General features: G+C 57.5%; 2 protein-coding genes and 2 non-coding genes across 7 annotated transcripts in view; all 4 read right to left on the reverse strand.

Annotated features, from left to right (window-relative positions):
- The window catches only part of Plxdc1 (plexin domain containing 1), a 40,917-nt gene extending 40,118 nt beyond the window's left edge, over positions 1-799 (reverse strand). Inside the window, exon 1 of the mRNA XM_003466909.5 lies at positions 591-799. Within this exon, the coding sequence (XP_003466957.2) occupies positions 591-669 (79 nt within the window). The 5' untranslated portion in view covers positions 670-799. The remainder of the gene's footprint in view (positions 1-590) is intronic.
- A 1,441-nt stretch (positions 800-2,240) lies between these two features.
- Positions 2,241-2,312, reverse strand: Trnac-gca (transfer RNA cysteine (anticodon GCA)). Its single transcript has one exon. It is a non-coding gene; the product is annotated as a tRNA-Cys (tRNA).
- Positions 2,313-3,004: 692 nt separating this feature from the next.
- Trnac-gca (transfer RNA cysteine (anticodon GCA)) lies at positions 3,005-3,076 on the reverse strand. The gene has a single exon. It is a non-coding gene; the product is annotated as a tRNA-Cys (tRNA).
- A 6,803-nt stretch (positions 3,077-9,879) lies between these two features.
- Positions 9,880-27,526, reverse strand: Cacnb1 (calcium voltage-gated channel auxiliary subunit beta 1). 4 transcript variants are annotated; one of them, XM_003466911.4, is made up of 14 exons: positions 27,294-27,526; positions 25,011-25,097; positions 21,937-22,056; positions 19,901-20,023; positions 19,516-19,652; positions 19,305-19,381; positions 18,807-18,961; positions 17,829-17,909; positions 17,381-17,439; positions 17,144-17,253; positions 16,894-17,045; positions 13,604-13,699; positions 12,983-13,168; positions 9,880-11,462 (listed from the first exon to the last, which is right to left on the reverse strand). In XM_003466911.4, exons 1-14 carry the CDS (start codon positions 27,375-27,377, stop codon positions 11,004-11,006), a joined length of 1,926 nt encoding a protein of 641 aa, XP_003466959.2. In that variant the 5' UTR covers positions 27,378-27,526; the 3' UTR covers positions 9,880-11,003. The 4 variants fall into 4 exon arrangements, with proteins under 4 accessions (XP_003466959.2, XP_003466958.1, XP_013005048.1 ...); XM_003466910.4 differs by lacking the exon at positions 18,807-18,961 and adding an exon at positions 18,125-18,144 and having other exon boundaries at positions 27,294-27,525; XM_013149594.3 differs by lacking the exons at positions 25,011-25,097; positions 27,294-27,526 and adding an exon at positions 23,611-23,762.
- Positions 27,527-27,681: the final 155 nt, after the last annotated feature.

Here is a 27,681-nt window from a genome sequence, read left to right on the forward strand (position 1 = left end):
TAGGCTTCCAAACCCCCACCACACCCTGTACCTCACGCTGGCGTCAGACACCCGGCAGGACCCTCCCCAAGGAAGGGCCCCAAGAGAAGGGGGCTTTCTGGGGGGCGAGTCTGGCGTCTGGGCGCCTCTAGTCCACTCGCTCGCGCAACAGCACCCACGTATGGTGCCCCTACTGTATGTGAGGGAAGCCACCAGGGCAGGACACAGCGGGGTGCCGGGAGAGGACCCGGAGGCTGAGGAAGAGACAGTAAAATAGCAAGTTGCATAGGTGCGAGATAGCAGGTTCGGGGCCACTGCCACCCTCAGGGAGAGGGACGCCTCCCAGCCCGGTACTCCCACCCGCCCCGGACCCGGCTCAGACCCCCTCGGTTACCCCAGAAGCGGAGAGGATGAGGCAAGAACGCGGACGGGAGCCTGGCCAAGAGTGACCCGGGGTCCCCTACAGGAGCCCAACCCTGGGGTCCCCGGGGTCCTTCCAGGAGGAGAGGTGAGCGCGCCTGGGAAGCAGGTTCCTATCCACTTGCCCACAGCCCCCGGGACCCCGCGCTCGGTGACATCACCGCCGCCGGCCACCTCGGCGCCCGTCGTACCTGCTCCGGGGTGCGGGGGCCTCAGTGAGCGAGCGGCCACGCAGAGCACCAGCGCCAGCAGCCAGTGCGCGGCACGCATGGTGGCGCTGGACCAGGAGCTGGCGACGCGGGGCTGAGCCAGTTGCGGGGTGGGGTGGGGGAATGGGCGTGGTCCCCCAAAGCTCCACCCAACCCCGCCTCCTAGCCCCAAGAAAGGGGACACGGGCTGGTCCAGGGAATGGGCGTGGCCTCCGTTCTAGCTCCTCCCTAATCCCGCCTCCTAGTCTCCAGGAACCTGGAATCTTGAAGAGGAGAACCCCACCGAGCACCCGCTGCCTGGGCCAGAGCTTCTGCCAACACCCCCGCCCCAACTTCGCCACTTTCTGAGCCGCTGTAGGAATCCGTGGGTTTGTGATATCATGCATGCGCGCGCACTGACGCGGGCGCGCGCCCCAGAGCCCCAGCCCAGCCCCAATTCCACTCCCCGCGTGAACCCAGCCTGAGCCATGCGTCCCTGGCTCTGGGGACACAGCGTCTTCGTTTCTTTCAGGACAGAATAAAAATACCTGCGGTTCAGCAGCGGAGATAGATGGCGGGAATCGGGTCAGGACGCGGAGGCGTTTGTGACCCACTTCGCAGGAAAGAGGAGCCGGGGAGACAGAGAAGGGCAGAGTCGGGGACAAAGAGGAGTCCCGGCCTAGGAGGACGGGCACGGTGTGGGCTGGAGGCGCACCCTGACCGTCCAGGTAACCAGGAGCTCAGGGAGGAGGCAAACAGCTAAGGCTCCCTGGGCGCGGAGGCGCACGTTGGAGTCCCAGTGTTTTGGGAGGCTGAAGCAGGCGGATCACAAGTTAGAGCCCATACTGGGTAATTTACCAATTAAGCCACATTTAAAACTAAAAAAAGGTTAGGGACGAAGTTTAGTAGGAAAACCCTGAGTCCAGTCCTCAGTACCAAAACCAAAAGCAAACCAATCCTAAAAGGTCCCCAATTCCTCAACTCCAAATCCTCTCTCCTCAGTACACAGGAACCGGAGACGACCTCCTCCAGCCTTAGATTAGGACTCCTGGACGGCGGCAAGTCTTTCCTTTTCCATTTCCAACCAAAATCCCAGCTGCAGCGATTTTGCAACGGGATCCACCGCTGCCCCGTCGCGCTGCGGCCTCCTGCGCCCTCCAGTGGCCACATGCAAGGCTGCAGGCCCGCGCCGCGGTCTCCTGCTCTGCCGCCGGTCCCTGCTCTGTCCGGGTGTTGACGGACAGAGGTCTGGGACTGTGCTTGCCAGGGATCCCCAGCAGTGGCCGGGCCCGACCGCCCGCGATCTGACCTGTAAGGGGCCTCAGCGGGCTCAGAAGGAAACACAGTTTGGTAATATCAGAACCAAGCGTCACACAGATTTTTAAACAGCGCTCACCTGAATCGCTTGGAGCGTTTATTAAACAGACCTCCGGCCTCTTCTGCAAGGTCTTAATTCACTGGGCGCGGGCATCTGCTTCTTTAGGTGGACCTTGGACCTGGGTGATGTCGCGGGTCATGGGATTTGGAGTCGCCTGCTCTGGAAATTGTTTCTCCCTAATGCCCAAAAAGGTGATGCCTAAGGCAAAAACAACATGCCAATTGGAAAAACAAAAATAAAAGTGCAGCTCGGTCAGTTTTCAAAATAGACCACCCAGGGGGCACCCGGATTTGAACCGGGGACCTCTTGATCTGCAGTCAAATGCTCTACCACTGAGCTATACCCCCTCTGCTGGTAGCCGTGCGCCGGTAACACCTTAATTCTGTTTGCGCGCAGGCGCAATGGCGCGCTCAGGAGAAAAAGGCAAATCTAAGCACTTGGGTACACAAGAAATAGACAAAATGAAGAAGCCACAGGTGATTACTTGGAAACATAAGGATTCCCGAATCTCTGAGCTAATAACTCCTACCGGTGGTGTAAAAATTGTGATCGAAAAGTGTGGAGGCGACGACCTTCGAGATCGCTCACTTTGGGAGCGTCCCTCCAAAGCTAGGGTCCCCTCTTCTGTTCCCCGCTACCCCGCCCGGCCTCTCCGCAACTTCCTCCCTCGCCTGGCTTCTCCCGGCTTCCTTTCTCTCTTCAGTCCAAGCGCGACCTTTAGCAACTCATTCCCTCTCTGAGAGAGACCCTCATGGGGAGCCCATGACCTGAAATGAGTCCCCTGAACCCCTCAATGCGTCATTAACATCCTCCGCGGTGCACCAGAGCTCCCGCCCCTCGCTCCCGCAGCTCCTGCCCTTGTGCACACACATGAGCATGCGTAGAGGAACACTGAGGCCAGGGTTGCACCTCAGCAGCCAGCAAAAGCACGGATGATGAACCTTGAGGGTCACCGCCCATGACTCCTCTGGATCTGGAAGGCAAGTCCTATGATTGGGGTCTGGGACACTAACGGAACACGAAAAAAAATCACTCTCGAAGGGGGCACCCGGATTTGAACCGGGGACCTCTTGATCTGCAGTCAAATGCTCTACCACTGAGCTATACCCCCATCTCGGTTCTGCTGGTTCCCAACAATGGATTTTCTGGTGCAACCGAAGAGCGGGGACCGTTTCCTGCAATTTTAATCTGAGAATTTTACCCAAAATAATGTAAAGCAGTCAGACGTGATGGTGGATGCCTGTAATCCCGGCATTCAGGAGGCTGAGGCAGGAGGATTCCCAAGAGTTCAAGGCCAGTCTGGATTACATAATTCAAGGTCAACCCGTGCTACACAAGGAGATTGTGCCTCAAAAAACAAAACAAAACAGAGCAAAACAAACAAATAATCTAAAGCAAAAAAAAAAAGTTCAAAATAAGAAGGAAAACTAGAATTCCTGCGTTTTCCCTTCAGAACCATGTCTCTCGGGAAAACCCTAAAATTCAAGGGTTCCAGGCCCTCTGTTCCAGTACCTGGGACCCCCAACACACAGACACACCCTGCCTGGCTTGGGAAGGGGAGACCACTTATCCCCAGGACCATGCCCATCTCCTAGGGCAACAGCACTGCCCCCTGACCGCAGAAGCGTTTGGTCTCCATCCAGCTTCGAGCCCCGACATCAACATGGAACCACTTAGGCCCCCACCCAGGGTGCCGGGTTTACCCAGCTGCGGTTCCCGCCCCTTCGCCAGGGGTCCGCATCTAACTACTATTCCCCCTCCAGCCTGGAGCTCCCCTTGCTGGCTTCCTAGCCCGGTGTCTGCCCAGCTGCGAGGGAGCGTCCTCACAGGCCACAAAAGTCCATCTCCCAGCCAGGGGGACCCTGAGACAGCTCTTCAGCCCTGTTTCCAAGGGTTTTTATTCTGAGAGTTTTGCACAAAGACTAAAAACCAATTGAGGAGCCCAAAAGAAGACAGGAACAGCCTGCAATCGTGCACGTTATACCTTTGCTCTTTTAAACCAACGCAGTGTAAATTTAAAAAAAAAAAATCATCACACAAGGACAAAAGGAGCCGGCCCTGTAGAAATCTGAACCTTTGGGAGTGGGGTTCACTTATGAAAGGCACTAAGAGGGAAGGGGGTGTCGTGGAGGTGGGCTTAAACCCCAAAAGCTGTGGTCCGAGTCTGCATCTAGGCAAGTGCTCTGCCGCTGGGTTACACTCCAGCCTTATTTTAAGATAAGTGGTGGGCTTGAATTTATGATCCTCCTGCCTCAGCCTCCAAGTGCTGGAGTCACCACTATGCCTGACCTGGGGTGCTTTCTCCTTGGCCTTGGTGCTCTTTCTGTATTGCAGGAAATTGGGGCATCATCCCACTCACGCTGCCCACGGCACGGCACCATGCCTGCAGAGGACACTGGTCTGACGTAGCCCTGGAGCCAGCTGGAGCCAGAACCCAGGGTTCTGATGGCCCAGGCTAGACAGTCGATAACTCTCCATGATGTGTGTGCATCAGGCGTGGAGTGGATGTGGCACGTGTGGTCTCTGGTGCCACTGAGTGAGGAACTGGGAGGCCACAGTGTCATGGGGTCCTTTATGCTCTGCTTATAGGCAAAGATCAGAATGGATCAATGGCCCCAGTCCCAAGACCTCCTGGGCTCTGTCCCCAGCTGTTCCAGCAAGACAGGCCCAAGTCAGGGTGAGGGTGAGACATGAAGCCCCGACCCAACAGCAGCACCACAGCAAAAGGACGGCCGTGAGCCTCCATAACTGTGCAGCCTTTGCTGGTTTTTTGTGAGTGGTTATTGTCCTTGCTACTGTTTGGAGACAAGGTCTTGCTATGCAGTTCAGGCGGGACTTGAACTCACTATGTATCCCACATTGGCCTCAAACTCATGGTGATCTTCCTGCCTCAGCCTCCAGAATGCTGAGATTACAGGTGTGCACCACCACGCCCAGCCACAGTACATTCTTGTACTGTTTGATTTTTTTCTGGTGCTATGGATTCAACCCAGGGCCTTTGCACTGAAGTGCATCCCCAGCCTTTTTTATTTTGAGACTAAGGCTCACTAAGTCTCTTAATTCCTCAGCCTGGACTCCCATTTTCAATCCTCTTGCCTCAGCCTCCCCAGGTGCTAGGATTACCAGAATGCATACAACGCACAGCTTCTAGTTTCTAAAAATCCTTTTAAAAATCTTGTCCTGAGTAACTGAAGTGTTGCGAGCACCCCAATCCGCAGCGGTAACCCCGACCGTAAAGATGAGGAGGCTCCAGGCTTGCTTGCTCAGCTCCCTGAGAAGCGGTGGGCCCGGCCTGACCCGAGCTTGGCAAAGGCGATCGAGGTGGAGTAGGGATCCCTGCCAAGGGGCGCCAGGAGGTGGGCGGGCAGGAGGCAGTCTGTCCACACTGGCCGCGTTGAAAATGGATACGGGGTAGAGGGCAGGAGGCAGTGAGAACAGAGGTACCCGCGACATGCGGGACTCGAAGGCCAGGCTGAGGCCACCGCCCCAAGAGGGTCACCCCGTGGTCACCCGGCCTCCCCTCGCCGCGCCTCGCCGGACCCAAAGGACGCTCGTAATTGGCTCACAGGCCTGTCAGTCCGGCTGGAGGCCCGCCCCTCCCCGCCTGCTCTGGCTGAGGTCGTGGCTCGTTGTGTGGTCCCGTCCCACGTTGACAACCTTGCACTCTGGATCCAGGAAAGGAAAGGTTAGGGCCGAACCTGGTGGCCCAGGGTCTGCGGACCAGCAGACCTCCGGGATGCTGTGTTCCAGGAGACCCCACGCACCCCACGCCTTCTATGTCTCGCTGCTCAAAGGCTGACTGCAGGATTCGGGTGCAGTGATCCCTCAGCGGGGGGCGAGGGGGGGGACAGAGCGCGCCCCCCAATGCCCGGAGCAGCCAAGGACCGAGGTCTCCAGCTCGCCTGCGCAGGCGACCTCAGAGGGAGGGCGCCCCAGCCTCCCTGTGCGCCCCTCAGCTTCCCAAAGGTGCCCTGGCTCTGTGCAGGACTTAGCCCAGGACACCAGGGAACCCCAGGGTCACCAGCGCCACCTGGGAACCCCCTATGGGTGTTACGAATATCGCTGTAATGAGGAGCCCTTAGGGTGCAAGAAACCTGGGGTCCGAACACTCCTCCTGGCCCTGAGAAAATTCTGGAGTCTCAAGGTGTTCTGCACCCTGGTGCGGGGCAAGATAGGTTGGCACGCATGCGCAAATCCGAGCTCAGCTCTGCCTCTTCTCGCAGCTGGGGTGATACCAGGACCTGGGCACTGCCAGCCCCGCCTGCACCCACCATCGGGGAACAGACAGACTAGCTCTCTGAGCCTTACGCAGTCCTCAAGGTGGAGGCATTTCCCTCCGGTGGGGTCTCCTGAGACCACTCAAAGTGAGTGTCCCGGAGGGGCACAGGCTCCCACCTGCTTTTTGTATTTATTTATTTCTGTTTTCTTGAGACAGGGTCTCATTGTGTAGTGCAGGCTGGTTCTGAACCCATCATAGCCCAAGCTGGCCTCAAGTATGTGGTAACTCTCCTGCCTTGGCCTCCCCAGGAGCTGGGATTACAGATAGGTGCCACCATACCTGCCTTGTTTGTTTTTTGTTTTGTCTTTTTGAGACTGTGTCGTGGGCTCACTTTGTAGCACAGGATGGTTGCAAATTTGCAAAGATCCTTCTGCCTCAATCTCCCGACTGCTGGGATTACAGGAGTATGCCACCACCCTCTGCTGCTTTTTATTTTCTTGAGATAGGATTTCACTATGTTGCCCAGGCTGGCCCAGAACTCCTGGGCTCAGGTAGTCCTCCTGCCTCAGCATCCCAAGTAAGGGGGATCACATGTAAGAGCAGTGGGCAGTCTCATCAGAGAACACATGGGCCCGGAGCTGAAGGGAGAGAGGGGAGATGCTTGCTCCTGAGAATTTCCTTCTCTGAGCTCAGTAGGAAAATGTAGAAAACAAAGAGAAACAGGAGAGACCTGGAGAACTCAGGCTGAGGGGTGGGGGTGGGGTATAAAGAGACCTGGTCACCGTGACAACCGTGGCTCCAGTGCCATTCAAGGCCCCTGTGGTCACCTTTCACCTTCCCACTATTGGAGAGAAGTCCTGACCCCTCACCCTGGGCCATAAAAGCACCTACATCCCCAACCTGGGCCTGGCCTTCCAGCCCCTCAAGGCCTCTGTCCACACAACTGCAGACGGGCTGGGCTCTTTCCTTCAGTCACCAGGGAGCTCTAGTGGTGGGGTTCAAACCTTTTGCACCCTCCCCACCTGGTCCAGTGCCTGGTGCTTGGATAGGATGTGCCACTGTCGGACTGAGTTGCATTGAGGGGAGTGCAGGGAGAAGTGTACTTGGGTGCAAGTCTAACCCTTGGAAGGCTGACGCAGGAGGCTGCCAATTTGAGCTGCATAGGAACACTTACTTGGACTCCATAGTCAGACCCTGGGGTTCCTTTCTTCCCTCGAACAGAGGTGCAAATGTTTCAGCACTGCCTCTCCAGACCCTCCGGGCCCTACCTGGCAGGCCTGCGCCCTCTTCAGGGGGCTGGGGCAGAGCCCCTCCTGGGCTCTGGAAGTCCCTCCCTTTCTCCAGCTGATTTTAGCTCAGTTTGTATTTGAGGACAATGGAAACCTTAGGTTACACCTAGGGCCAGAGGCCATGACCAGTTAGTTCTGCTTCTGCTCATCTGGGGCAGAACTCAGCTGCCCAGGAAGGAAGCAGATGAGGGGACCAGGTGGGAGGGGTCATGAGGGGTGACAGCTGTTGAAATCCTCACGAGTTGACAGCCACCAGCTGCCAACTTGCTGACTGAGCAGCCAGGGGTCGGCTGCAGGACTTGTGGTTACCAGGAAACAAGACTCCTGCTCCAGTGTCTCTGCCCAGACATAAATGCCCTTGCCTACAAGTTCCGGGCAAATAGAGTTGCAGGCAGAAGGTGAGAGGGAATGAGGCTGAGACCTCTGCAGATACCTGCCTCCTCCTCCCTATTGCCCCCTCCACAAAACCTGGTCCGAGGTAGGGGAAGGAGCTCTGGCCTTGGCATGGGCCCCACAGGCCCTGCAATGCACATGCGACTTTAGGGGCTTGCTGTGTAATTGTGTGGCTGTGTAGCTGTAGACTGAGCTCAACCTCTCCAAGCTTTCTCTGTAAATCATAGCTAATAAAATAATCCTTAGCCTTGATTCAAAATGCCAGCTCCCTCTGCAGAGCTCCAGACCAAGCACTGTGCTTGTTTTTTGTTTTTGTTTGTTTGTTGAGACAGAGTGGCTGGCTTTGAACTCACAGTCATACTCCTGCCTCAGCCACCTGAGCACAGGAATTACAGGTAGGAACCACCACGGTGTGCAGCTTAAAAAAAAAAGCACCCAATTTAAAAAAGAAAAACAAACAAGAAATAGGGTCTTATAAAAAATGGGACCTCGGGGGCTAGGGATTTAGCTCAGCAGCGTAAGCGCCTGCCTTGCAAACAGGCAATCGTGTTTGATCCCCGGTACCGATAAAAAGGGGAAAAAAAAGACAAAAAAAAAAAAAAAAATGGGGCCTTGCTATGAAGCTCAGATTGTCTTTGAACTCACTATGGAGCTCAGGCTGGCCTCAAACTTGTGATCCTCCTGCCTCAGCCTCCCGAGTGCTGGGAATACAGGCTGTGTTGAGCCACCTTAACTGGCGTCTTCTCAATTCCCATGACAAAACCCTAAGTCTCAAGTATGATTCAAGGTCCACCACGACCTGCTCCTGCCAACGGCCTGCACCCTGCCAGCACCACCTTCCATGATTCCTCTGATCACCCGCCCAGTATACCCTGCACTGCTATCTCAAGCCTTGGAGAGAAACTTGCCTCATCCAGGAAGCCTCCCCAGGACCAGGAAGTGACCTCTTCTGGCTTCCCACTCCGGACAGCTCAGTGGGTCACTCTGAAATCCTCTCTAGCCACCACACTCACTCAGACCTGGCACGTAGACGTGCCTAAGAAATATCCACTCAGGGAATAAACCCAGGGGTGACCATGGATTCCACAGAGAGGGGCTGGAAGAGAGAGCAGGGCTCTCACCTTGGTCTTCAGCTCCCCAGGGAGCTTCAGTCAGCCACCTCCCCTCCCCCCCTGCCCTGCTCCTCTTGGTTCTCTGTCGTAATTTCTGAGACAGGATCTCCCCTATGGAGTTCAGGCTGGGATGACCTTCCTGCCTCAGCCTCCAAAGTGCTGGCATCACAAGTGTGCAGCACCATACCCTCTGATCCAATTCCTTGTCTGCAGGTTTCAAAGGTCTCCTTCCTCACTCAGTCTCTCTCCCTCCCTCTCTGTGGGAGCACTTAAGCAGAAGACCCAGGCACAAGAGTCCTCTCAGAATTAGGTGGTCAAGAAAGCCTGGGGGCTGGGAATATAGCTCAGCAGCATAGACGCCTGCCTGGCCAGGGCAAGGTCTTCAGTTTGATTCCCAGTACCCCTCCCCCCAAAATAGAAAGAAAAGAAAGAAAGAGTGGGTGTGCTCCATGGGGCTGCATGCGAGTCCACATCCGGCCAGGTGGCCATGGTGATCGTGCCAGCCACCTGCTAACTTTCTTCTCACATCTTTCATGACAGACCCACATGGTCCCCGAGTTTCTCTGCCCTGCCCCCACCCCGTGCTGGTTCTCACGCTGGGCAGCAGCACCCAAAGGTGGTGAAACCTGAAGAGCAGTTAGTGCTCGAGACCTTGCACCCCTGGCCCCGGCGGCACCCATCCTGCACCAGCCTGGGTCCCCAGCTCCGAGTGACCCTGGGAAGGTTTGGGATGGCACCAGGTGCCACTCCAGGTGCTGTGGAGTCAGCAGCCCTGGCACCCCTTCTTCCTGCAGCTCCTCTCGGCTCCCACAGATGGTGGGCAGCTCCCTGGGCAGAGGCTGCTGGGCTGACGACCGTGCGTCAGGGAACAAAGACGCAGGCTCGTGAGGTGGCCACAAAGGACAGGACGAGAGGTTTTATATGTGGCAAAATAGTTCCGGTGGAAGAGTACAGACAAAAAGACAGACAGAGGAGGCACAGGACACCAGGTGGAGCTGGGTGGGGGCCGGGCAGTGGAGTCTTCTAACCAGGAAGCGGACTGCACCCCGCCCTGAGGGGGTGGGGCGGCATTGGCACAGGAGGTGGCGAGACAGGCACAGGCGCCCATCCCTGAGGCAGGCAGCCGGGCAGGGCCCAGTCCTTGTTGGCACAATCGGCTCTCTCTGACCCAGCTGGGGTGCTGAGCAGGGGCAGGGTTGCTGGCCTCTGGGGACGCTGAGGCCAAGGTTACCCCAGGGGTGAGGGGCCACCGAGACCTCCCCTGGGGAAAGTGGGCACAGGAAAGGACAGGAGTACAAGGGGCAAATACAGAGAAGCAGCAGCAGCAGCAGCCAAGCTCCCCAGGAGACCCAAGGGCCCCAGACAACCCCAGGATGGGGTCCTCTCAGGCGGGCACCAAGCCACCCCTGGGGCCTCAGGACAAAGGTGGAGGACCCACTTTTTGGTTTAGAACGAGGTCCCCACACCCAGGTGGCACGGAAACGGGGGCTCAGATGCAGAGGGCCCCCCTGGTCAGATAGCAGCAGGCGGGAGGATGGGGCAAAGCTCATTCCTGGGTGGGCGAGGCAGAGGTTTGGGGGCATTTCTGGTGGTTCTATTCAGCTGCCAGCCTGGCACCGCCCCCAGCCAGGGAGGGCAGGGGCAGCATCTGAGGCTGCCAGAACCCCTCGCTAAACCTCCCAAGCTGTAGCTTTCAAGCACAAGACAATGCTGTGGGGAAGCGAGGCTGGGGTCTGAGGGTGGTTCTGTGGGCCACCCCATTTGGGACCTTTGCCCCAAAGAAGAAGAGTTAGAAGTGCACCTTTTCTCAGGGGGATAGGGAAAAGGGGGACACTTCAAAAGTGGAGGGTATCCCCATTTGTCCTCAGCAGGTAAGGAAACCCCACTGCTGGGGCTTGAGGGGCGCCCAGGAACCAGGCAGGTACCCCCAAAAAACTCCAACACCAAGGAAAGGCATCTGAAAGAGGGTGACCCCGGAGATGAGGCCCAACCACAGTGAGCCCCCATCCCTCCCTCGTGCCCCCCTCAGCGGATGTAGACACCCCGGCCCCAGCCCTCCAGCTCATTCTTGTTGCGCCCCAGCACCGGGCCCCCGCGCTCCGCACAGTAGCGGGCCTTGTTCCGGGCTCGGCCCCTATTGTCAGGCAGGTCCTCCCCGTAGTCCTCGTCCTCTTCCTCCTCCTCCCAGGAGCCCTGGTGCACCGGTGGGGTGCCATCCCCCGCGGGGTCCCCAGGCCCTGGGCCCTCGGAGGGGTCCGTCTCCATGTCCACGCACGAGTCTCCCGGCTCCATGTAGGCCGAGTTTCGGCTGGCTGGGGTCTCAGCGTCAAAGGTGTCTTGGCGGGACAGTGCCCGAACGGTGCCCACCCTGCCTGGGGGGTGGTGGCCCGGGGGCTGGCCCGGTTCCCCTGGGTACTCTCGCACACTGGCGTGCTCCCCGGTGGCCCGCTCCAGCGGCTGGTCCCCAGAAGCAAGGTAGGGTCCCTGGTTAGCAGACGGACGGACGAACGGACGGACAGCAGACGCCATGCAGAGGAGGCAGGGGTGAGAAAAACACAACAAAGCAAGGCAGGTTAGTGACTGCGCCACAACCCCAGGCACCATGACCCCTCGTCCATCTGTCCATCAATCTGTCCATCCATCCCGCAGGAGGAGGAAGAATGAGGGGCCCTCTGGACTGGCACTGGGGGGAGGGCTCCAGAGCCCAGCTGGAAGCCAGGCCTCAGGGAATCTGCTCTCCTCTTAGGGTTGGGGGTGCCCCACACAGACGTCAGAGCCCTCTGGTAACTGTAGCAGGGAGCCCTGCAGGATTAGTGACCACTTCCTCAGTGGGTTAAGTGGGGACTGCCTTGGGGTTACTGCAACCAATCCAACTCTTAGTGGCTGATGATGTTAGTCAAGGACTCCAGTTCTCTAAGTACATTAACAAACAGCAGCTCAATGCCCCAAACCCAAGCTTGTGTGTGTCCACAGGAGCCCCAGGATTGTGGAGGCCCCCTCTCAAGGCTACACGGGGCAGTGGGGTTCCTCCTCTGTCCCCCCAGGCCTTGGTCTGGCCGTGTCCTGATCACTAAATGCCACATGAAAGTGAGCTTCCACCATACAGGATGCCAGGTGGGGTGCCAAGAGGCCTCTATTCTGGTCTTGCCTCCACCACCTCAGGCTGTGTGGCCCTGAGCCAACACAACCCGGGTTCTCAGTTGTAACATGATGCAGTGGTTTTTGAACTGTTTCCTAGAGATCAAAAACAGATCTGGGGTCCTCAGGAGATGAAGGGTAGACTGGGCCCCAGCTCTCTCCCAGTATAGGGGTGCCTTGGCCAAAGCTTCACAGCACAAGTGCTGCTGAAAACAGTTTAAAAGCAACAATCCTCTATGCCTTAATGGATTTCTGCCGTCCCTAACTATATATCTAATGGTGCGGTCACTGGGATGGGCAGTGGTTTTCCCCAGGGAAGAGGGCGAGGCCCTCCAGCAAAGCCTTTCCTGGATCTTGTGGGGAAGAATGAAGGCAGGCTGGCGGTGCCTCATAGAGGCTCCTTGCTGGATAGTGCAGGGGCCTCTAGAGGACCCAAGCAGGGAAGAGGCAGCCTTTTCACCGGATGTCCCTGCTGTCTGGTTCTGGGGTCTGAGTGTCCCTGCTCTGTGGAGTCCAGTGGAGAAGTGGTCCTCACGTTTTATTTTCTTTCCAGTCTCTGTTCTTATGAGTGACCTGGTCAGGCCTCGCAGGCCACAGGAGTCCTACAGCCCCAGGCCCACGGAGGCAGCATCAGCGGGTCCCAGTCCCACCAAAAACCACAGACACCGAAGATGCCGCGCACCACGTTTTTTACAAAATCAAGCTCTTTCCTTCTCTCACGTTCCTGCTCTCCAGGGCGGAGGGGACACAGCGGGACACTGCTACATGGCGTGCTCCTGCTGCTGGGGCACCGTGCTGCCCCGCTGCGAGGCCTCCAGCCCGCCCCAGAAGCTGAGGTTCCTCCTGAGCGAGGTGAGCACCTGTACCTGGAGGTTGGAGACAGGGGCGGGACTGGCAGCCAGGGCTGCTGTAGCCATGGTGCGGTTCAGCAGCGGATTGGGCGGCGTGCTGCTGGGCGGGTGCGTGGCCTTCCAATAGGCTTCCAAGTACTCAGCTAGGTGCTCGCAGGCGTCTTCCAATTGGTTCTCGTCCAGGATGATGTCAAACATTTCCTGTGGAGGTGGGGTAAGGGGCGGGGCTGGGATGAGTGAGGGGGCGTGACCAGGGCTGAAGGTGTGGCCTGGGCATAGTGGGTGGAGCCAAGGGGTTAAAGGACAAGGTTATCAAGTGACCTCCTCATGTGGAGGAAGCAAAGGAGATCACTCAGAGCTGTCAACTAGCAACACTGTAAGGGGTCTGAGAGTCCAGCCTCAGCCCATCTTCCTCCTAGACATAAGGCAACCCAGCCAGGCAGCGGGCCTTTGCTCCACACTGATTAGTGGTGCCCGGGGCCCGCTCTGTCTGGCGCGCCCTCTTTCCCCAAAGCCCAGTCTTCGCTAGCAGACCTGGTCCAGGGATCCCTGGTCACTCTGTCACGTGCTCAGACCAGAGGCAGCCAGGAGACACCAGATGCCCTTCCCCCAAAGACCCCAGCCTTGGACACTCACCGGAGGACACTGGGCCAGCTTCTCCGAGGCAGCTATCTGGACATTGAGGTGTTTAGATTGAGACTTCCCCCGGGATTTGATGAGTCTCTGGAGGACCTGGTGTAGGGAGAAGAAGCTGGGCTGGGGGACCCAGGCAGTGCACCTGGGCAGAAAGGCAGGTTTGGGTTCACTCTCCAGGGTTGCCCTGCCCCAAACTCAGGCTAACAACCACAGTCCCCTTTGACGGGCACCTGCCAGGTGCCAGTGCTCTTCTGGGCTTTTTTGGGGGGGCTGAGGTCTCACTGTGTTACCCAGACTGGCCCCAAACAGGTGCCGAGCTGCAGCAATCCTCCTGCTTCAGCATCAGGTGCTGGGACTGCAAGTGTGTCCCAACCTCTTCTGTAACTGATAGCCCAGTTAGATCACTATTATTACTGCCATCCTACTAACAATATAATAATAATAATAATAATAATAATAATAATAATATCCCAAACCTAAAGCTAGTTATAAAACATCAGGCAAACCCAAGCAGAGGGACAGCCTGGAATAGCTGGCCAAGCTGGGTGTGGTGATGGTGTACACCTATAATCCCAGGACTCAGGAGACTGAGCAGGAGGATCCTGCCTGTGCCTGAACTACATAGCAAGACCTTGTCTCACAAACAAACAAACAAAATCTGATCTGCACTCCTCTAAAATATCCATGTTGTGAAAATCCAGCTGAAGAACAGTTCCACACGAAAGAAAACGGAGCTATAACAACTGATGGAATATGAGAGCCCCTGGGTTGATTCCTGAATTAGGGCAAGTATCATAGTGGCATTTTTTCCTTTTCCTTAAAATTTTTAAAAGTTTTTTTATTGGTACCAAAGATTAAATTCACACCCTTGCACTTGACAGGCAGGTGCTATCCTAAACTAAATCCCTGGCTAAAACCACTAGGTTTTTTTTACTATTAATTGTTTGCTTTTTTGTATTGGGGACTGAACCAAGGGAATACTGAGTTACATCGCCAGCCCCTTTTTTTTTTAAATGCATTTTATTTTGAGATAGGGCACTGCTAAATTTCCCGGGCTAGACTAGAACTTGTGATACTCCTGCCTCAGCCTCTTGAGTGGCTGGGATCACACGTGCTCATCACGGTATCTGGCTCAGAAGGGGCACTACGAGGGCTGGGGATTTAGCTCAGCGGCATAAGCGCCTGCCTCGCAAGCAGCCAGTCGTGAGTTCGATCCCCGGTACCAATAAAAACGAAAAAAAGACCAAAAAAGGAGGGGCACTACGGGATCAATCAGTGAGAGGTGAATATGAATTGCATTTTTCGAGTGTGTGTGTGGCACTGGGTATGGAAGCCAGGACCTTGCACATGCTAAGGAAGAAATATGGACTTTTAAAAAATAGAACCAATTCAGTGCTTAGTGGGTACCAAGCAATTTGTGTGACTGATCTGTTTATTTGATGCTCACAGCTTTCACCTGGGCATGCCTCTGCTGCAGATGAAGAAACTAGGGCACAGAGGCACTTGGCATTTGACTTGTGGAAGGAACACAGTGCTGGTAAATGACAGCACTGGACAGGACACCCAGCCGTCTGGCTCCAGCGTTCTGGCCCTTAACCTCAGGGAGGGAGCGGCTGTTACTTCTAGGTCAGGAAGGGTTTCCACATCCATTATCTCCTTTGATCCTTCCAACCTCCCCACCTCTGAGCACTTAAATCTCACCAGACTTTCACCTCTTTGGAAAGGGAGGACTCTGAGACGTCAAGGAACTGGCCCAGGGCGCACAGCTCCCACGGTGCTGCCAGGAAATGGTGACAGCTCCTACTGCTGGGTGGCATCTTAATCAACTGGGATCCTGGGTGCTCCAGGTCATTCCCCTCAACCTCTCAAAAAGTGACAGGAGAGAGGTGGGTGTGGTGGTGCATGCCTGTAATCCCAGCTCTTGGGAGGCTGAGGCAGGAGGATTCATCAAGAGTTTGGGGCCAGCCTGGGCTACATAGCAAGACAAGAAAAAAAAAAAAAAAAGAGGCTGGGGGTGTAACTCAGTGGTAGAGCACATGCTTCGTATGCATGAAACCCTGAGTTCCATCCTCAGCACCAAAAATAATAAAAACAATAATAACACTAGAGGGATTATACTCCCATTCTGTAGAACAAATTGAGATTCAGACTGTAAATTAATTCCCCCCAATCCTGAAATCAAGAGCAACAACCCTCGGACAATGGTAAATAAATATGTAAGCCAGACAGGGCAGGAATGTGAGGTCTACCCTGTCTCCCTTCTCCTCAATGCTTCCTTTCTGTTTCCCAAATCTCCACTAATACCTGGAGCCCACACTGTGACAAGCATGCAGATCAGTCTTCCTGCCCATACCCCTTCTAGCAAGGTGCCAGTAAGGCTGGGCACAGTGCCACAGGTCCTGTTCTACTCAGGAGGCTGAGGCCGGGGGAATCACAAGATCAAGGCCAGCCTGGACAACTTGACAACACCCTGACTCAAAAGAAAACAACTGTTTAAAGGACTGGGGATATTCCTGAGTGCTAGAGCGTTGTCCAGCATGCATGAAGCCCTGGGTTCAATTTCCACACCAAGGAACTAATAACCCAACAGAGTTCAAGTGAGATAATACGGCAAAACAAGGGCTGACACAGAAGACTGAAAAGACCTCCCAACTACCACGAAGCTGGGTGACACCAGAACAAAAAGCACAGACTTCTTAGCAGGGTATAGTGGTGAGGTTTGTGGTCCCGGCACTTAGCAGACTGAAGCAGGAGGCTCACTGCAAGTTCGAGGCCAGCCTGGGCTACAAAGTGAGTTCAAGACCACCCTGAACTACCTAGTGAGACCCTGTCTTAGAAACACACAAAGGAAACAGAATTCTTGCCTTATATGATCCAGCAATAGAAGGACAGCCACAGTGCCTACAGGGGACGGGCTTCGATGACTCTAATAATAATATAACTAAGCCAGGCATGGTGGTACAAGACTGTACTCCCAGTACATGGGAGGCTGAGGCAGAAGGATCACCCCAACCCTGCGGTCAACTTGGTCTCTACATCAAGACGCTCTCTCAAAAAACAAAACAACAATAACTAACACACAGTAAAGTCCATGGCAGCAGGCCTCCCCCTAAGTGTTACGGCTTCCTATCAGGTCACGCTTTCAAATTCACAATACTCACGAGATAGGGTTGTTCGGGGAAGGAAACTGGGGACAGGAAGTTGCCCTGTCAGTGAGCGGCGGGGGACACTGAGGCAGCCCTCCCTCAGAGCACTTGCCAGCTGCGCTGCTGGCCGGCACCTACACCCACCTTGGGAGAGGTGATCTTGATGTAAACTATGATGGGCGCCAGCGAGGTCTTGGAGAGCTGGGCCGGGTGGTTGATGGTATCAGCGTCCAGGGCAACCAGCTGCAGGGTCCGGGCCAGCTCAAAGATCCGCTCGATCTCGCTCTGCACTTCGGCTGGGGGTGCGGAGCCATGGGGAGGGGAGAGTGAGGCACTGGGCACAGGGGGCGTGCCGCCCTCGACCACCCTGGTGCAGAAGTGGGCACAGGCTCACCCAGGCTGGAGCGCGTGTTGGAGCGCTCAATGATCACATGCTTGCTGGGGTTGTTGAGGACAGAGCGCTTGGCAAGGGAGATGTCGGCCGTCACCCGGGTGATGGAGATCCTGGAGACCGCATGGAGCAGTCAGGGCCATGGTGGGCCAGGACACCACCAAGAGCCCCAAGATGGTCCTTGCCCTGCCCAGAGCTATTGCCCGGGGCTGTGGCCTCCGGGGGAGGGGTGTGTCTCACCTGCCATCAAACCGGTGCTTCAAGAAGTCGAACAGAGCTTTCTGCATCATGTCTGTGACCTGCAGTGGGGTTGGCAGGGCCAACAGGACAGTCAGGCATTTTTGAGTGGCCCAACAGGCTGGACTGCTGACATCTGACCTTTTCTTGTCACTCTCCTTTGAGATCCCTGGGACGAGGGCCCTGGGGATGGGGAGGGCCCTCCTAGTCTGGGGTCTTTAAGGCAGCATCTGGTTCCCAGAGTCATCTGGGTGAGATCTCTGCAAGGCCTCTCTAGAGATTTCTTTGGGGGACTGGGCCCTTCCAAGTGGGGCCCCATGGGTGGCACCGCTCTGGGAATTTCCCTGAACCTCTGGGGTCTGGGCCTCTCTGAGGATGCCCCTGCAGCCTGGACTCTTCCCTTGGTCCCTGGAGCCCAGGCCCTTCAGCCCCTTCCCAGCAAAGCTCCTACCTCATAGCCCTTGAGCGATGGTCCCACCAGGATGATGGGCCTCATGGAAGGCACCACGTCGTAGGGGGGCACATGCTCTGTCTGGGGGAAGCAGGGTAGGAAGACCCCAGAGTGGGGGTGCCATCAGCCCCTTCCCAGCCTCCCCAAGCATCTTCCTGCCCCCTGGTTCTGGAGCCCAGAGGTGAGGATTGGGGGAGGGTGGGGGGAGGTGGCCAGGAAAGGTGGGGCATGGGTGTTAGAAGGTCCCCAGCTCATCCCAGGGGCAGGGAGGGGACACAGAAAGCTGTGACACTCACCGACTTCTGCTTCTGTTTGGCTGGGTCCCGAGATTGCCAGGAGAGGGGAGGGGAAGAGAGGGAAGGGGAGGGCACCCAGGCAGGGCAGAGGGCACAGAAGAGCCGGGCCAAGAGGGAGGGAGTGGGCAGACGAGAGAGATAACAGGGCATGCGTGTTAGTGACAGACAGAGCAGAGAGGGGCTGGGACCCCATGCCAAGGGCAGCCAGCGATGGCCCTGGGTCAGGGCTGGGTGCAGGACTGACTGGTGGCAGTCAGGGGACTTGGGAAAAGGCCCTCTCCGGATCTTGGAAAAGAGGTGGAGAAAGTGGTGGCCCTTTCTTTGGTGCCCACCTTCTGCCCAGTTCACATTAACCTGTCCTCTCTCAAAGGCTCCCTTGACTGTCTGGCCCCAGGCCACTCATGTGCCCACCCACGGAGCCAGGGAGGGTGAGAGGTACCCTTCCTCCCAGCTTCTCTCCCAGAGGAGGCACACGGCACCTGCCCTTCCACTGGGAGCCAGGGCAAACGTCAGGCTGCTTTGGCATGACCTGCATGGGGGCACCCTTCCAAAGGCAGGAAGCAGCCCTGTCCCCTCCCTCCCTCGCCTCTGGCTGCCTGCAGGAAAGGCTGGGACCCCAGGGGGACCGCTCCAGCCTGGCGCCCCACCACAGCTGCGCCCAGACCCCCACTACAGGAATTACCTTCTTAAAGAAGGGGATGCGCTTGCCGTGGGGCGGTGGGGTGGTGACACTGCTAACGCTAGTCTTGGCAGAGCCGCTCTGCTCCCCCAGCTCTGCCTCTTCCTCCTCTAACTCTAGGGGGTCTAGTTCAAAGGCTAAGTTAGTCATCTCATTACCTGGACCAAGCAGGAGCCGGGGAAGAGGATGGGGAAGGAGGATGAGATGGACGGAGAGACGAAGAACAGAACACGGGGCAGGGGTGGGGGAAGAGAGAGAGAAGAGGTGAATGGAACGGGCTGGAGAAATGAAGGGGGCAGGTGGGGCGGGCAGAGATGGAGCTACTGCAGAGAGGGGACAGGACAGACATGACAGGCCCAGTGAGGGGGGACTCTAGCCTTCTCCGCTGCATTTGAGGGGATCAGAATCGGGGCCTCCCACTGCAGGAGATGGGGCACAGGCAGTGGGGGCACCACCCCATCCCCACCTCGCCCCAAGCCCAGGGTGGGCAGCAGCTCTTACCACTGGCAGGGGGTGTGGGGCGGCGGGTGCCAGTCACCACATCTCCCAGGCTGGAACTCGAGTTGTCACCTGATTTGCTGTGTGGGCAGAGAGGCAAATGGAGCCGGTGAGGATGGGTGGCACCGCAGGCCTGGGGGCGGCCTGTCCTCCCACACACCGCACCCGCACCCCACCCCAGGGCACTCGTCCTCTGAGCCAGGGGTCTGCGCACCTGGAGCTGAGGCGATTCTGGCGCAGCTTCTGCTCCTGCAGCAGTCGCAGGCTGTCCAGCTTCACGGGGCTGGGGATGAAGCCCACCTCACAGCCCTCCTTCACCAGCCGCCCTATCCACCAGTCATTACTGTATTTCTGCAGGGATGGCGGGAGGGCAGGAGCCACTGAGGCGGGGAAGCCCCATACCCCCTGCACAGCTAGCGGGCCTCCCTCAGATAGGCCAGGATCTTCCCTCTTCCCTGGCGGCCACCCCCGGAACCAGGCAGTGGGGAGAATGTGGACACCTGAGTGTGCTTGGCACAGTCGCCCCAGTCACCGCTGCCCATTCACCCACAATAAGTCCCCTCTTGCAGCCACCCTGTCCAGGTGTCCAGCTGTCCCACCTCCTTGATGTGCAGGAAGTCCTTGGGCTCGAAGGTGATGGCCACGCCCTGCACAGGCACCTCATCCCCCGGAGATGGATTGTAACCCACATTTGTCCGCACGGCAAAAGCCACCGGCTTAGTCTAAGGAGACACGTGGGGGAAGACAACAGGGACACCAGGGGATCAGAGCACAGCATGCCTCTCAGCTTCCAGTCGGGGGTGGTCACTCTGCAGTGTTCGGGTGGCAGCCTGCCATCACAGGGCACGTGCAGGGAGCGTGTGGTTTTATGTATGCTAATGTTTACAAAAAAACCCGAACTCTGGCTTTCTCAGCCTTCTTGGCTGGGAATCGTGAGCATCCCAGAGGTGTCCAGAGTGTCCCGAAGTAGGGACAGCCCTAACAGAGGCCCTAGTGGCTTCCTGTGCCAGGCATGACATCACAGGCTTCCTGTGTGTTCCCATTTGCTTATCACACAACGCCTGTTGATCTGTGGGCTCTTACATTTGTCATCTTTCTGTTGTTGTTATTTTTCGGCTTTTTTAAATTGGGTTTTTCTTTTGTTTTGTCATGTCTTTTTGAGCTAGGGTCTCACCCTGCAGTTCAGGCTGGCCTTGAGCTCACTTTGTAGCCCAGACTGATCTCAAACTCACAATGATCCTCCTGCCTCAGCCTCCTGAGTGCTGGGATTCCAGGCATGAGCCACTATGCCTGGCTCTTACTGTATTTTTTAAAACTTGTTTTCATGGATTTATTTGATTCATGGTCTAGGTACTGGATCCAGAGAGCACTGAGCTGTATCACCTCTCTTCACTTTGAGACTGGTTGCCCAGGCTGGCCTCAGATTTGCAATCCTCCTGCTTCAGCCTCCCCAAATAGCTAGGATTACAAGTCAGCACCACTGCACTTGGCTTTTTAAACATTTTCATTTAAAATTCCATCCCCAGAAAATAAATCCCAGAATTTCCTCTCCTGTGTGTTTTCATCTTGCTTCTCTGTGGCCCATGATGCCAGCTGCCAGCTGAGGTTGTCAGTACTACAAAATCAGCTGTGTCTCTCTCTCTCTTTTTCATTCATTTTTTTTGAAACACGGTTTCACTTGGTAGTTCAGGCTGGCCTAGAAATCCCAGCAATTCTCCTGCCTCAGCCTCCTGAGTGCTGGGATTACAGGGTGTACCTCACCATGCCTGGCTACATTTGTTATTGTTATTTTATTTTATTTTTTTGTTTTTAAGACAGTATCAAAAGAACAGAAGAGAGAGAAACAGACAGACAGATAGACAGAATCTCACTGCGTTGCCCCAGCTGGCCTCAAATTCCTATGCTCAAACAATCCTCCTGCCTCAGCCTCTCAATTAGCTGGAATTGCAGCCACATACCACCAAGACAGCTGTCTACACATATCAAATATGGCCACTCTACATTTTTTTCTTTTTATCCGTACCAGGGATCGAACTCACGACCGCCTGCTTGCAAAGCAGGTGCTTATGCAGCTGAGCTAAATCTCTAGCCCCAGCCACTCTACATTTGCAGAAACCACCTGTGGGGTCCAAAACCATTTCCACCTCTATGATCATCAGTGATTTCAAATTTGCTAAGGAGACCATATTTCAGCACTGTGGTCAGAAGGCAGACGGTGCCCATGACCTGGTAATGACCTGTCCATGACCCCTTTCTTCACCACTGTCAGGCTCCCCAGCAAGACTTCAGCTGTCCCATTATGGTGGCACGGAAACATGGCCGGAAGAGCTACCCTCCTTTTAATGAGTAAGACATGTCAGTTCAGAGAAGTGTGGTGACTTGCCTAACAGCACACAGCTATGCTGAGTCAGGACTGGGGTTCCAGCCTCAAGAATCTGGTTCCGGGAGGAATTGGCCATCTTTTGGTTTTCCAGGCTCCTGGGATGTGTGTGGACAGTGAGCCCCTTCCCCTGCTGCCCAGGGGAGCAGGCTTTCCCAACCACAACTCACAGCAGCAGGACACAGGCACCCCGCAGTCTGAGGGCCCCAATGGACACCCACCCTGGCCCATCCAGGTGTCCCCCACCTTGCTCACCTTGGCTTTCTCGAGCTGGGCCAGCGCCTGGCGCTCTGCCTCTTTCCTTAAGGCTTCTCGGTCCTCCTCCAGAGATACGTCAGAGTCCGACGGACGGCTTGTGTAGGACTCCGCGGAACCCTGAAAGCAGACAGCACTGACTCAGAGCTGAGTTCACTGCCCCCTGCTCCTGGGTGTCACCTGCCTTGGTGCCCCAGGCAGCCCAGCATGTGGCCACAGGCCTAGCAGAAGGTGCCATGTTGCACAAGGGTCCAGGGACCATGGTTTTGTAGGTCCGTGGGACAAGGGTGGCCCTCCGACGGTAACAGCAGCAATCTGGGGGTTAAGGCAGGTCTAGGGACAGCTGCTCGGGGCCCTGGGAGGGGTGGGAACCTGATAGGGCACAGCACAGGGGAGGAGTGCCAGGGGCCGCATCTCGCGCCCTGCTCCTCCGTCCCTGCCCTGCCCCCAGTGTCGCAGGGAAGAGCCCGGAGGCCAGGGGAGTTCCTCTTGGGGATCGTGGCCACATGCCAAAGCCTGACTCTCCACACTGGGACTGAGCCAGCAGGTGGGAAGAAAGACCCCTACCTCCCCGCCCCTCTGGCCAGTTCCACCAGTTAGGCCACCCTACTCAGAGCCAACCGTGGGGCTGGCATAAGGCCCCAAAAGAACCAAGAATCTCAGAGTGGCATGGGCGGGAGAGGCAGGTTGGCAGTGGAACACTGAGGCCTCCCAATGCTGGGCTGCTAGGCCTGGTATGAAGGCCGCTCAGAAGCCTCGGGGTGCCAAGATGCTGGGCTCCACCACCTGAGCCAACTTGAGCACAGGGGCTCCGTTAGGATCCACACATATGGGTACGACTCACAGAGCCCAGCCTCACAGAGCCCAGGAGGCTCACAGAGCCCAGGTCACCAACACAGCAACTCCCCTGTCGGGAAGGGGTGCTCTGTGGTCTCTGCGAGCTGTGCACAACCACAGGAGTCTGTATCCCTGAGGGTAGGAAGCTCAAGAGTGCAGGGGACAGGGGCACACACTTGTGTGTGACTTCCAAGGAGGAGGTGGCAGTGGTGGTGGTGGCACAGGACAGGGGCAGTGTGGGGAAGGAGTGGGACATCAGAGATGTGGGACCTTTCTTCAGGGCACAGGAGGGTCACCTGGCTGGGAATGTCCACTGCTTGCTATGGAGGGGACCCAGGAAAGGACATGACAGAGTCTCCCCTCTTCCTGGCAGCCTCTGGTCATGAGCTGATACACAGGCCCTGTCCTTTCCCAGCCAGACTGGAAAGGTGTGAGGGTGGCAGGGGAAGGGGTAGCCAGGGTGCCTAGCAGAAGCCAGAAAGATGCACAGTGACGAGGAAAAGCAGCCTGGTCCCCACTGTCATTCTCCAGCCAGATGTGTCCAATCTGGGGACAGATACCCTGAGAGGCTGGACACAGACAGAAACTTCAGGGCAAAGAGGGGTTCATGGACTCCCACACCTGCATGCATGTGTACAGGTGCACATGTGCGCACACACACACATACATGCTACACACACTACATACATGCTACACACACTATGTACGCACACAGCCCAGCAATGGCGGGGTACAGGAAACAGGAAGAGGCCAGGGGATGAGCTAGCACAAAGTCTCCCCACCAGATTTTTTGAGGGGCTGTGCTTCCCACCCCAGCTTCACTCTGTCCCCACTCACCGCCACGAGGGTCCCACTGGGCGCCTCCATCCCGGCGCCCTCAGAGCCTGGGCCTGCTGGCCTAGGGGGTGGCCCAAACTGCCCGTTCCCCCAGGGGCTCAGGTTACAAGCAGAGTTGCTACATGTGCAAACTGCTCGGGTATATTTAGCTCAGAGACGTGGCAAGGGCAGCCCCCGCACACCCGCCACCCACTGGGGGTCAGAGCTGGGAGCTGAGAGGAAAAAGAACCAGAAGTTGGGGTGTGACCCTGGCTCGGCAAATACTACAGGACCCAAGCCGCAGAGCGAGGGCTCTGCCCAAAGGGGAGAGGAAGGCACGGCCTCCTTCCAAGCCCTGGTGCGGGCCCAGGTCTGCAACAGGGAGATGAGGGAGGGAGGGCGGGAGGGACTTCCACCTGTGTCCTCAGGAGATGTGGGGATGCAGGCCTCCCTTCCTGGAGCTTCCTAGCCAGGCCCAGGCCGAGGGTGCCAGTGAAGAGTCAGAAAACCCAGAAAGAAGGGCCTTGATCCAAACAGCAGAGACTGACCTGGCACTGCCCTCTCTCTTCTGGCCCCTGGGGGGCTCCCCCACCCAATGTCCTCTGTCCTCTGACCTCGTGTGCCCTGTCTCCTTCCCTGTAACACACTTCTTTCCTCCTCTCATCAGATCCCCAGCCCCTCTCGCCTTTTTTGGTTACCAGGCTTTGTTGAGATGCTCTGTAGCCATGGTAACCACATGTCTCTCTCTCTCTCTCTGGCTGCCTCTCCCTGAACCTAAGATGGCCTGGGTTGAGTTAGAAGACACACACGGGAGCCTCAGCTTCAGGGCTGACAGTGGCTGAGCACAGGACACCCAGAAAGCTATGCTGTGATATCTTCCTAACCGAGGGGTGCTGGGCTCCGGTCCCCTGTAAAATATACGCCCCCCCCCAATCCCACCCTCTGTGCACATGACACAGTCACACCTGGAACTGAGGAGTGTGCACACCTGCTCCATGCCTGGCCAGGGCTCTAGGGACCCGAATGTCCCAGCTCCTCATTTTCTAGCACCTGCCTCCACTCCACCCTGTCACAGATTCCGGGGGAGGACATGGAAGCAGACAGCCGGCAGGGGGAGTGGGTGATAACCCGAAGCGAGCTAGAAGGAGGCCGGCCAGGCTGTCCCTGAATGAGATGACGCAGGCAGGCAGGCAGGCAGGCGGCAGGGGCTGGGAGGAGGAGGGGCTCGCAGGGGTGGGGGCTGAGGCAGTGGGCGCAGCTGACAGCACATCCTGGAGAGGTCTCAGGGTGTCAGGGGGTTGGGATGGTTCCAGGCAGGGGACAAATGACATGGGGAAGGGTGCCTGGAGAAAGGCCAGCTCACTGATGCTGGCCTCCACCAACCAGCCACCTCCCGCCTTGAGGCCCAGCCTCCCTTTTACCTGGCGGACGAAGCTGTTGGATGTGGTATCAGAGGATGTGCTCCCATCTGAGCGTTTGAACCGCCCTTTCCTCTTGCTGTATTTGCCCTGGGGATGACAGGAAGGAACCAGAGTAGCATCAGACAGATCCTGTCCCAGCCCTTGTCCCAGCAGGGCTGGGGCCACAGCTGGGCCCTGGGAGCATCAGCCCAGGTCTGCACAGCCCCATCCCCATGGCCTGCATCTCTCTCAAGAGGTGGGGTACAGCCACAGAGAAGGAGGGTCTCCCAGACCTCAGCCTGAGCTGAGGGGGCCACACACAGGAGCCCCCAAACCAAGCCAGAGGCTGGGAAGGGGGAGGCCTGGGAAGCAGGAGACTCCTTAGGCAGCAAAGCTAATTAAGATGCTGGGCAGGCTGCAGAGGCCTCCCGGGAAGGGAGCTGCCTGCAGTGCTGGGCTGAGAAGCCCCAGCCAGGGAAGTTCCCTCCCACTGCTCCTGGACTGAAGATGAGGGGGCTGAGGGGGCCAAGGGGGCCTGGCTTCTCCCCCAGGCCAGCTCCTCATTTTCCAGGTTGGGGAGGGGATGGCGGCTTTGAGGGCTTGGAGACTCAAAGCTAGATTTCAGGGAAGGACAGGGCACTGAACCTGTCTGCAAAGTAAACACTCAACCCCAACTGTGGCCTGCAACCAGGGGGCAGCCTCTTGGGGAGGGGCAGGACTGTACCTCAGCCCCCTCCTCACACTAGCAGAAGCCCTGCCCCTCCCCAAGGGGGTTGGAGGGATCTACTCTTGGCCCCTAGCAGGTGCTGCCTATACCACTCCCACAGTCCCAGCTGCAGCACCAACAATCTAAGGGACCCCAGGCTCTGCTCCACAGGTCCCAGGCTCACTCAGGCTGGCTGCTCCAATCTCTGGTGGGGTGTGCTGCAAGCTACTTGGGCAGCCACATGCCCAGCTGAAGGCTTCAGGTGTCCCAGCTCTCCTGCAGGGAGCTGCCTCTTTGCCCTCCCTACTCTCAGACACACCAGCCTGACCAAGCCAAAATGTTAGGAAGTCAAAGAACTCGGCCCTGTAAGCCCTGGCGCCAGGCTCCATCCACCCCAGACTTTCTCAGGCCACACATCAGAGCAAGCTGCCACCAATGGCACCTCGGCAAAGAGGTGGATGGATGATGGGACAGGAGGGCACTTAGGGACCCTTTCCAGTCCTCTTCTCCCAAAGTGGCTGTACATTCAAGCTAGTTGTGAGGCTCCCTACAAACCTAGCAGGCTCCTGCAGCGAGCCCAGACTCTCCCACCACTGCCATCCCCACCCTGGGCTGGGCAAGGGGAGTGGCGCTTGGAGGGACAGTGGACAGCTGAGAAGAAGGCCCAGGTCAGCTGCTTTCCAGACTCCAAGGGGCCCAGGGTGGAGGCAGGGGGTATTTTTAGGTCTGATCTGACCCCACACACACCCATCAACCACAATACCACGGAGGCCAGTGGCTCCAGACTGGTCACAGCCACACAACAGTTAATGCTACCCTTGAGAAGGACGTGTCTCACAGAAATCCTCTGGTGCCACCACCCTAAAGTGGGCTGCTGGCTCCAGGGCACCACCACAGGGAAGAACGTCCCTATGTTGGGGGGGACAGGGACGTGGAAAGGAGCACAGGAGTGGGTAGGAGTGCTGGAGTTGCTGACCCCTCCCCCAGGTGGACAGCTCCGTGTCCTCCAGGACAGTGACCGGCATCTATCCAACTTTCCAAACTTCAGAGGTGTTTTCAGGGGCCGGGGGAAGGGCACGCCAATCTGGGTGGGGGGAGGGGAGCCGGACCAAGATGGGGATAGGTGGAGGCAGCCTGCACAGGGCCTGGTCGAGGGCTGGTCCCTTCACCACTCTCCAGAGCAGTGTCTGTGGTTTGCAAGGCCTGATGGCACCGCCCTCTGACCAGCCTCATCATTCAGGGCCACCTCCACTCCACCCACCTACCCTCCCCGGCCAGGAGCCCCCAAACGAGCCTCGCGTCGCCCCCTGGCTTGCCTGGTTCTCTGGCTCCCCTCAACCTCCCCTGCGCAAGGCCTAGATACTCCTTACCAGGTCCCTCACCCCTGCTCCCAGCCCACCGGAATGGTACTCGCGCTGCAGGGATCATGACGCGGGCGAGACGGCGAGGCGCGGGTGACAGGCAACCCGCCTGCTCCCTCCTCGCCCCGCGGCACCGAAGGCCGGCTTCCGGCGGGGCGCTTAACTACCGCGAACCCCGGGATTGGGGGCGCACGGGTACCCCACCCCCATCCCGCGCCGCGCCGCGCCTCGCCTCACCTGCGGGCTGGGGTCGAAGACTTCCATGGGGATCTCTTGCGAGGGTGGGTAAGGGCCCCGGGACATGCTGCTCTTCTGGACCATGGAGAGGAGTCTCTGCTCCGGCCGCCGGGTGCCCTCCGCGCACGGAAGAGGCCGTCGGAGCCGAGCGCAGCGCCGTGAGCGCCCGTAGCCGCCGACCGCCAGGCCCGGCAGCCCTCTCGCTCGCCGCCGCCGCCTCCGCCCCCGAGACTCAGCATCCCCCCGCCCCCCGCGCCCCTCCCTCTCACCGCCCTCCCTCCTCGCCCGGCCCCGCCCCGCCCCCCGCAGCCCCTCCGCCTGAGCCGCGGGCCGCAGGCGGACGACGCAGGAGGCGACCCCTCGGGGCTCCGGCGGGGGTTGATCGGCG

The sequence above is a fragment of the Cavia porcellus genome, unplaced genomic scaffold, assembly GCF_034190915.1.
Source record: "Cavia porcellus strain 051 isolate PalLab524CR breed Dunkin Hartley unplaced genomic scaffold, mCavPor4.1 scaffold_6, whole genome shotgun sequence".
Classification (NCBI taxonomy): Eukaryota; Metazoa; Chordata; class Mammalia; order Rodentia; family Caviidae; genus Cavia; species Cavia porcellus.